At 41.7% G+C, this 10,682-nt stretch overlaps 1 protein-coding gene across 1 annotated transcript in view; it reads left to right on the top strand.

Annotated features, from left to right (window-relative positions):
• The window catches only part of rps6kc1 (ribosomal protein S6 kinase polypeptide 1), a 34,419-nt gene extending 26,347 nt beyond the window's left edge, over positions 1-8,072 (top strand). The window contains exons 14-16 of the mRNA XM_080453318.1: positions 958-1,040; positions 3,306-3,401; positions 5,119-8,072. Coding sequence (XP_080309444.1) covers positions 958-1,040; positions 3,306-3,401; positions 5,119-5,220 — 281 coding nt within the window. The 3' untranslated portion in view covers positions 5,221-8,072. The remainder of the gene's footprint in view (positions 1-957; positions 1,041-3,305; positions 3,402-5,118) is intronic.
• Positions 8,073-10,682: the final 2,610 nt, after the last annotated feature.

A 10,682-nucleotide genomic window follows, 5' to 3' on the forward strand; every position in this document is an offset into this window, starting at 1 on the left:
GAAATGGACGGGCACCACACACAGTGTTCACCTTGAGAGGGTTTTGTACTGTGTGTATGTGTGTTTTTTTTTGTTTGTGTGCGAACTGTTCAAGACAAGCAAAGACACCTGAGGGAGCAATGCGTAGGGCGAAGGAAATATTTGTGCAGGGAGAGAAAAAGATTACTTCAAAGAGCGCGAAATGTTTTAACGAGAATCACTGGCTAAAATGTTTCTGTGGTTTTATAGTTTGCAAGTATTGTGTGTGTTTGCTGCTCGTGTTACTTGTTTGCTGCTCGTGTTACTGCTTTTATATTTCTTGTGGGAGAGAGAGTGTGTGTCGGGGGGGGGGGGGGTTTCAGTCAGTTGTGTGCATGTGTGTGTTTGTGTGTGAGTGAGGTCAGGTCATGCAGATGGTGTGAAGTTGCAGCACAGACGGTTTCCTCAATTTAACTGCTTTTTTATTATGCAAATCACCCTTTTGTGAGACACACGACTCGAAAGTGTGTGTGTGCGCGCGCGGCCGCGTGCTCGCTTGCGTTTGCGCACGTACTCTGAATTGAGTCAGTCCAATGAAATATTAAGTGGGTTTAGATGTCTTTCACACATACTGTTGAGCATTGTGATGCACAACATCAGAGCAAGTGAAGGATTTATACAAGCTCGCAACTTTGCGCTGTGATGCATTGTGAGCTTGTAGATCTGCTATTTGCGTGCAACTAAGTAATAAGCCCTTAACTTACCTACATCCCCTTAAGGTCTGGTGGCGCCTTACATCAGACAAATCAGCAGTGTATCAAAAAAAAAAGTGTCACCTTAAATTCAGTTATCTAGTTTTTGCGTCTTGCATTTCTCTGTCACTAGAGTTTGTCTTATTTACTTAATTTATTGCTCCGCTCTCACACGTGCACATCTGCTATTCCTCTGCTTATTGTTTAGGTCATTCAACAGCCTTTCTTTCTCCATCTTTTGTTGCAGAGGTGGGGGGAATCGGCGAGGAGACAACAGCCTGTGATTGGTGGAGTTTGGGAGCCATCTTGTTTGAGTTACTCATTGGCAAGGTAAGTCAAACGTGTTAAATTATATATGTGTGTGTGTTTGGTGCAAGGTGTTGTGGTGTGTCTGTCTGTAGGTGTCTTGGCATTCAGCTCTCTCCCAGTCTTTATGCTCATGCCAGAGTGTGTGTGTGTTATGTGCTTGAGCAGTAGGTGTGTTTTGTTGTTTTGTGAGCTGCGTCTTGGCTGCTGTCTCTTTTCTCTGGTTCTCGGGGAGTGCCAGGGGCGTCGGTGTGACTTTCTCCCCCAGCCTGAGCTCCATCTGCTGGGCCACGGGGTCACCTCTCCCCGGGCCCCTGTGCTGGCTCCTGGAGCAGTGCTGGGCTGGAGCAGTGCTGACCTCAGATTGGTGCATAAAGTGAAGACAGGGGCAGCTCTCTAGGTGCTGTGTCTCTGTAGTTGGTCCAGGATCAGGGTTATTCAAGGGATGAAGATTCCAGACAGGCTGATGGAGGGGGGTCTCTCTGTCTGTCTATCAATATAATATACATTATATATAAATGAACTGTATGTATAGATTCAAACACAAAGTTTCACACTTCCCACAGTACAACCTAAACAGCAGCTTCCTTGAAGGGCAGACACACCACAGGTGCAAGGCATCCCTACGTTTCTCATTGTCTATTACATTTGAATAAATTCTAACTGATCGCCAGCGGGCATATTTCCATATCAGCCATCAGCAGTTTCCCCATCAGTAGCCCGAACACAAGGTGGTCTTGTAAGTTGGTGTTATTATGTTGAATAACTCACACACACACACACACACACACACACACACACACACACACACACACACACACACACACACACACACACACACACACACAAAACTCATTCAGCCCCACAGATGTCTCCTTTGATGATTATGTCTGCTTGCAGTCCTGGCAAAGACGTGTGTACACACAAACAAACACACACACGCACACACGCAGTCTCTTGATCCTTGCAGGATAAGATCTCGCCCAGAGCAGTCTTGACCGCGGCTGGGAACTCGGCCACATCTCCTGCAGCACAAAAAAAAGGCGACCGGCCTAACTGATGGACAGACACTGGGAACACACACACACACACACACACACACACACACACACACACACACACACACACACACACACACAGTCACTTGCTAGTTGCTACACTCTCCCAACACTACACAGTCAAATCCTCATTGTGAATTTATCCTTTTGTAACCCTGAGAGTACAAATGGAACCAAATGGGCCCATTTTGTTCCATTTTGTTCCATTTTCAGAGTTAAATGAACACTCAGGATTTCACACTGTAGGGAAGTATGAGCCGAGGGTGTGTGTAACATACAGCGATTATGGTCATTACGATCAATTATTTTGACAATGGGGCCTGTAGTCGATGGTCAAAGAAAGCACTTGCCCAGCTCACGCTCCAGATAAACATCCACACAATCGACAAGCTTTCTCTCTCTCCCGCCCCCTCCACCCTCTTTCTCTCTACTTTTTCCCCTCATTTTCTCTGGGATTGTTGCTTGCTTTGTTTTTAGATCGTTTACGGAACCCAAGTGAAACAAAAGTAATACGGGAATAAAGATAATGCTTATACTGTTTGTGTTTGCCGTTGCTGTACCAGACTGATGGTCCAGTGACTCCTCCGTTTGCATAGGGAGACAGAAAAAATAATAAAAACGTGGGGGGAAAAAACATAGTTTTTTTGTTCCGTCTCTCACGGACGTGAATTCGCACATGCCACCAGTTCCAAGAACCAGCAACAGCACTGAAACCATCCTCTTGTTATGGTTTGGTGAGAATCTGTGTTATTTCAGGTGCTTTGATCTCTCTATACTATTTGTCCAGTTGTGGTGCTTCCATGGCTATGTTCACACTGGCATCCCAAATCAGATTTTTGACCTATCCAGACTGGAATCAGATTGGTTTTATCAAGTCTGAACATCAAGGAAACACATGGAAACAGATTTTTGCTAATCCTAGGTGATTTGAAATGTGATTCAAATACGATTTATGAAGATCTGGACACTCTGACACTGAAGTCTAATTTATAATTCCACATGCGATGGTGTCGCTTGCCGAGCTTGTATTTCTGTTATTTACGGCGAGTGACACTGCAACGAATACAGATGGGGTTATAATGTCTGAATACACAAATCCGATCTGATCTGTCAGTCCTAAGATCATATTTGAAATGCAAACAAAGCACATGATTACCAAGGCCTGTTGTTTCTCCCCCCCCCCCTTTTTGTATATAATATCTGTGCGTCTGTCTCTCTCCTCCCCTCTCAGTCTCTTCTCCACTGCCATCCAGCAGGGATCAGTCGCCACACAGCACTCAACATCCCAGAGTGTGTATCAGAGGAGGCCACGTCTCTGTTGGAACAGGTCTGCTTATATTGCGTCACTTGCCTTGCTCTGTTCCACATCCTTTTATATTAAAATTGGCTAATGGGAGGGCGGGACCACAGCAACGTCACTCTGACATAACCATAAACAAACCACGGCAACGTCACTATGACTAGATATAACGGGAACAAACCACAGCCACGTCAATATGACAACATAACCATAAACAATCCACGGCAACGTCACTATGCCTCATTGTGACATCATTATGCAAACCTGATGACTCATTGTGACGTCATCATGATGGCAGGGGTAAACACAGTTGAACTATATGAAAGTCAGCCGGCGGACCACGTTGTCACGCTCATGTCACTATGACTCTATAACCATATAAGGAGTTCCCAATGCAACTTTGCTGTTGCAGGTGAACATTTTATTTGCTGTCTTTTAGATGCCATAGACTCTAGTAGAGCATTCAAAAATATCATATTGACTAGTAAATTCACAGATTGGGTCTCTTACATGGGGTCTCTTACACCGTGAGGCAGCAAAGTGCACTATAACATTTCTTTTACCGTTTATTTCCCCCTGCCTATAAAGACATTCCCAAAATTGGGACGCCATGAGTTTATGTAGTTAAGTTACTGTATATCGACAATGAAAGACTTTCTTACATCCAGTGTGTACACTGTACACACACACACACACACACACACACACACACACACACACACACACACACACACACACACACACACACACACACACACACACACACACACACACACACACACACACACACACACACACACACACACACACAATGATGAGGGCAGCAGACAAGTGTACTTGTGGCTGGAAGGTGACCGGTTTGACCCCCTGGGACGTCAGGAAAAATCTGGGCAGTGGAGTGAATGAGCGCTACTCACTCCTCCCTCAAAAACCCACCATTAAAGTGAGCAGGGCACTGAACCATGTTCCACTGGAGCTGCCCAGTGGCCAGCAGTGTGTGTATGGTTGTACTGGGTAGCTCCTACTGGGTGTGAATGTGTAATTCAGGGCGTTGCTACTGTACCTACCCTGGATAAATAAAGGTTTTAAAACCATGAACTGAGGTACATTACTAACATTTCTTGCACTAAGCTCATAGCCTATGGTTAATGGCTAATCCCCAGCTGGTTAACTTTTGATTAGTATTAATATGACTAACCTGTACTTAGTGTTGAGTGTTAAGTACACATCTGCCATGACTCCTGCTGCGATATGTATTAAGAATTGGTACACAATCACGGCATGGTGTCCTTAACTTGGAGCAGTGCTTTTGATAACAGAGCCAGACAGATATTTATATTGCCCAATGTCTGGGCGTAAGTGCCCCAGCTCATTAGTCTGTTGTCCCAGATGAGAGGGGCCATTACACACAGTGTGAAACTGCAGTCCCCAGTGTGTGTCTGTTAATGCTATATCAGCTCTTGTATAAATAGACATAGTTTAGAATGCTTTTCAAGTCTTTCATTGTCGATATACAGTAACTTAGCTACATTAACCCTGGTGTCCCAATTTTGGGAATATCATTATAGGCAGGGGGAAATAAAGGTAAAAAATATATATATGTTTGGCGTTGTGAGCTTATAGATCAAAGCAATTTAGAAATGTATTGTGAATGTGATTAAGTAGTTAAAAAAGAAAATAATTAAGGATATTGTTTTAGTTTAGCTTTTATTTTTGTAATAAAAAGCTGTGTGTTTGTTTACAGCTCCTCCAGTACAACCCAGTGGAGAGGCTGGGCTCAGGAGTGGCGGGCGTGGATGACATTAAATCACACCCCTTCTTCTCCAGAGTGGACTGGCTCAAGTAGGCCCCCGTGGATGACGGCAGCCAGGAGCACAGTTGCATGCTGGGAAATGCACTCCCCCCAAAAGAACTACTTTGCAACTGAGTGCACCTCCACACACACACACAGACAGAGGCAAATTTACATTTGTCTTTACACAGAACAAGCCTCAACGACAAGTTTCCCCTGACATTCGTGATGATGATGCAACATTCACCAACAGCACTCAGTGGCCCTTTAAAGCTGCTGTGCTTTGTGTCCATTTTGGGGGATTTGCCAAAGTGTCAGTATTCTGCAACTGCATTGACTACATCACTCCTTTGTTGATTGTCTTGCTATTTCTTTAATGCGACTTGACAACACTTGTGATGCAATACTTGAGTGGTGCTCGTACTGAGTGAACGGTGATTCAGTACAGAAATGTTGCTTTGTCAATGATATTACACTAGCCTGAAGCTAGGGCTGGGCAATATATCAATATATTTGTGATATGAGACCAGATGTCATCTGGGATTTTGGATATTGTAATATTGTGATGTGGCGTAACGGTTTTATTTTCCTGGTTGTAATCACAAGCCTTATTTTATACTTATATGGAAAATAGCTGAACTAGTATACGCTCTTGTGAGCTTGTAGATGTGCTATTTTCGACCACAGATAATCGTCACAATATCGATATTGAGGTATTTGGTCAAAAAATATTTTAATATTAAGATTTTTGCCCAGCCCTACTGGAAGCCTAAATGAAATGATTGAGATTGTGATGTTTATTTCACTACTTAAAAGTGAGCGAATTGAGTCGGCTATCAAAGTGCTGAACCTTGATAGACTTCAGTGCAATATCCTCTGTCTGTAGTGGTTCATAACAGTGGTTCTCAAAGTGGGGTCCTTGAGGGCGTCCGAGGGATAAATCAGAAACAGTTTAACCATACTTCTTCGGATCTACAATCTCACAATATGTCTCGATGAGACACATGGACTTGTGAGTTTGTAAATCGGCTGTTTTCGAAACATTTTGAAAAACTAATTTTGATAGCTTTTAACAACACAAATCTTCTCTTATGGGGGTCCCTGTCACAAAATATTTTCAGATGGGGGGTCTGTGGCCAAATATCAATTTGGGGGTCCTTGACATGTAAATGTTTGAGAAGCACTGGTTCATAACAGCAGTCATTCCTCAGAGTTGTGTAAGTTGCCAACACAACCCCTTGAGAATTAACAGAATAGAAGTAGAGCTTTCATTTGAAGCTCCAGTTATCATGCACTGATCCAGAAACATATATTGTGCTGACATTGTCCAGCAAACAATATATTGATGATTTTATTTTTTTCCTCCCTTTTTATACAATTGCGTTTCCAAGCAGCTTTTGGGGCAGGCAGAAACCTTGAAAGAAATATCCTGCAATGGATCTGATGTAGTTATTTAGTCACAAGGTCTTGGTAATACTTCTCATTTTTCAATATTTATAAAAACCCACAAACAGACTTAACCACTTTCAATCTGCCATCCCTATTTTGGGCATGTCATTATATAGGTGAAATATTTCAAAATGTTTCAAAAATAGCTGATGTACAAGCTCCCAACGCATCACATCGTTGTGTGCTTGGAGATTTGCGTTTATGAAAAAAAACATATGTTGATGCAAGGTTTCTGCCTGACAGCGACGATATGCAGGGTAACAGATGGCAGGATGGATACTGTCCAAAGTGAATGAACAAAACAGTCTGAAGTAGATTGCTGTTGTGGGTGAGTTAGGTATTTGGTTGGAATAGGGTGGAGATGCTCGGTGGAATTTGGCCCAGAATCCAAGGGCTAGTTTGTGCAGATAATATTGAAGCCATGGCTAATCCTACACTAGAGAAGGAAATGGCATTGATGCAAGCTTGTGTTTGAATCGCTAAAACTAGCCATGTTTTGAGGTTGTAAATGTCTGAATAGTAGAGTTTTTACATAATTCATCTCAAGAAAGTACAGCACAGTGCTTTTCTGTGCATCTGAAAAAATTATGATATGACATTGTGTTATATATTTAATGATATGATAGTTATCTATTTTAAAATGATCAACCGATGTTCCAAGATTGTTTGTGTCCATTGTCATGAGCAGAATCTTATTGTAAATTGTGCTGAATGAAGTTCATACCTGTTCAGGAGGTTCAATTCAAGGTTTTAGTTGCACTAGCGCAGTGGTTTTCAGAATGGGGGGCCACCAGGGAAAGGAGAGGAACAAGAAAACAAAAATCTAAATAAAATGATATGTATGTAAAATGTTATTTTAATTTGTAAGAGTATTGTGCCTGATTAATCACTTTAAACTTGTCTCTATTTTGGGCATGTCATTATTCAAAAATGTTTACATTTAAAAAAAAATGCCCAAATAGTGACTCACAACGCATAGCAATGTGACAAGTTCTGAGGATATATATTTGTTTTTTTTAAGCCACTTTAAGGCCATTTCTTTTTTGAAAATAGCAGATCGACAAGCTCACAACATGTCGCAGCTTTGAGATCAGCTATTTTCACATGATTTTAAAAAAAAAAGCCATTTCACAATAGGAGGCCCACAACTAGAGGCTATGGCTATTTGGGGTCCTTGACATGGAAAGGTTCTGGAACCCCTGCACTAGCGGGAGTCGAACTTTCCAGTCACTGAGTGTACCACTGGTCTGCAGGGTTTAGTGAGGCCGATGCAGGTTTTCCGTGTTAACGAAACTTGAGTACTGATTTTTTTACCGACTGAAAAATATTGCCAATTCCATGCCTGTTGCAGTACATCAAACGATGCTAGATTAAATGACACCAACTCTGTGATTTCAATACATTTCTGTAATCTGTACTGTATGTTGAAGACTTTACACTACTTGAGTGTTACAGCACAGTCTGTTCTCTTACTGACCATCCAGGATGACCCTTGCCCTCCTAGTGGACACTAGAGCTATCAAGACATCACATCGCAGTGAGATTTCACTTTTAATGCTCCTTGTCTGGTTCCTATTGAATGCTCACTTTCACACACTGCTTTGTCTGTACTGGTCATAGTGCACTATGGAAAACAATACTCAATAAACCACACATGGATGATCAGTAGTGGAGATTATTTTGAATATATTGCAGAGGACTGGGCAATATCATATTGATATTGTGATATGATAATCACTTAACCCATTTACTCCTGATGCCGATTCTTAAAACGCCTTCTAAATCCTGACCTGAATTCTGGAAAAAAAAGTTTAAAAAATATATAATTTTGCTATATGTATAGCAACAACTAAAATGACAGGCATTCCCGGCTTGAACAACAACGTATAGGTGTAAAACAGGTCTATATGGTAAAGGGCTAAACCACTTTTGTAGAGGTTTGGGTTGGGTAGTTACCTTGCCCTGATGTCAACTCCAAAGGTGGGCAAGAAATCAAAAATAATTGCTCCATTGACTAGACATTGTTAATTCAAAATATGCTCCTCATTGATTTACATTGTACAGTGAAGAGGCTCAGGAGGAGCTCTTTAATTCCATAAACGAACGCAAACAAAACTGATTCTGACAATAGAACATCATTAAACCCAGTACTATATATATATATTTTTTAAACACATTTTTGATTTTACTATTTGAAGATCCGGATCCATTCCAGGTTTTCCAGAATAGCAAAATCAACAGGAAGTTGGCATTTTTATTAAAAACTAAAATAGTACTGGGTTTGGCGATGTTCTATATTGTCAGAATTATCTTTGTTTGCATTCATTTACAGGTTAAAAGAGCTCCTGAGCCTCTTCACTGTACAATGTAAGTCAATGTGGAGATTTTGAATTATCAATTTCTAGTCACTGGAGCAATTCTTTTTTATTTCTTGCCCACCTTTGGAGAAGATTTTCAAACATTTTGAAAAAAAAATTTTTTTGTTGATATCGCCCAGTCTTAATACTGCACATAATGCAAGATTGACAGGCACTGGTGTAGAGAGAGAGAGAGAGAGAGAGAGAGAGAGAGAGAGAGAGAGAGAGAGAGAGAGAGAGAGAGAGAGAGAGAGAGAGAGAGAGAGAGAGAGAGAGAGAGAGAGAGAGAGAGAGAGAGAGAGAGAGAGAGAGTGTGTGTGTTTTGAGGCTATACTGCTCTTTTCTTTGATAGTAGGACTGATGACACTCCTAAAAAGCTGCTGTCACTCCTGCTGAGTATCATTCTAACCGTGATTGAAGCCAACACATATAAACATTGTGGTGTTCCCACACACATGCACTTAGGTTATACAGGTAGTCTACTTGTAGGATACGTCTACCAGGTCACCAGTCGCTCTGTATGTCTGTTAGTACACCGTGAAATCCTCAGTGTTCATTTAACCACTTTAAACCTTGCATCCCTATTTTGGGCATGTCGTTAAAGGAAAAGATCCTCAAAAAATAATTAACAATCGCAGATCTACAAGCTCACAACATGTACTGTGAGTTTTTACAGTGTGGCTCTGCATGAAGCTTGAAGTGTGTGTGTGTGTGTGTGTGTGTGTGTGTGTGTGTGTGTGTGTTAGCAAGGTACTGCTCAATATCAGCTATTATAGGAAGCCGCTCAATTTGGAGGAGGCGTTGCTTCCTTTACCCATGATTGTTGTCCGGTGTGTTCGACAAGTATGCCATCTTTTGTTTTGTATGTAACGTTGCTCTGCTTTACATGCGCTTTGTAACTAACTGTTTTCCCTTCATCTGACTGCACTGGCAGTGTTTATGTCCTTTGTACATCCTGTACTTCTTATTATGTGGACATAAATAAATATTTCAAATGTGTGTGTGTGTGTGTGTGTGTGTGTGTGTGTGTGTGTGTGTGTGTGTGTGTGTGTGTGTGTGTGTGTGTGTGTCTCTCTGTCTGTCTGTCTGTCTGTCTGTCTGTCTGTCTGTCTGTCTGTCTGTCTGTCTGTCTGTCTGTCTGTCTGTCTGTCTGTCTGTCTGTCTGTCTGTCTGTCTGTCTGTGTGTGTGTGTGTGTGTGTGTGTGTGTGTGTGTGTGTCCGGAACCAATCTTGCGAACCGCTGTACCGATCAGTGCCAAACTTTGTATGCTGTCACATACATGTTTACTTGTAGAAATATTCACTGTAACTTTAATTTTAGAATGTAAGTAAATGGGGCTCTGATTGGGCAGAAACCTTGCCCACATTTTTATGTCTTACAATTAGATGGCTGACGACACAGTCTGAGATCCACATTGAAGCCACGCCGTTCCCATGTGGATCCATCACATGGGAACATCCACATGAGTACATTTGTACATTTCCAGAATTCAATGAACACTGAGGATTTTACTGTGTGTGTACAAAGTGCTTTAATCCTGCTGTGATAAGAGCAGCCGTTATTATTAATATAATTGTTTTGATAAGCATCAATAAGCTGGAAGGTTACCTACTGAGACGCTCTGTGCCTTTATAACAAGTTTCCCCTACCTCACCTCATCTCTGTACTTCACATACGTAGCAGCACTGGGATCAGTTGAAAATAGCAAA

The sequence above is a fragment of the Gymnoscopelus braueri genome (assembly GCF_963280865.1).
Source record: "Gymnoscopelus braueri genome assembly, chromosome: 16".
Taxonomy (NCBI): domain Eukaryota; kingdom Metazoa; phylum Chordata; class Actinopteri; order Myctophiformes; family Myctophidae; genus Gymnoscopelus; species Gymnoscopelus braueri.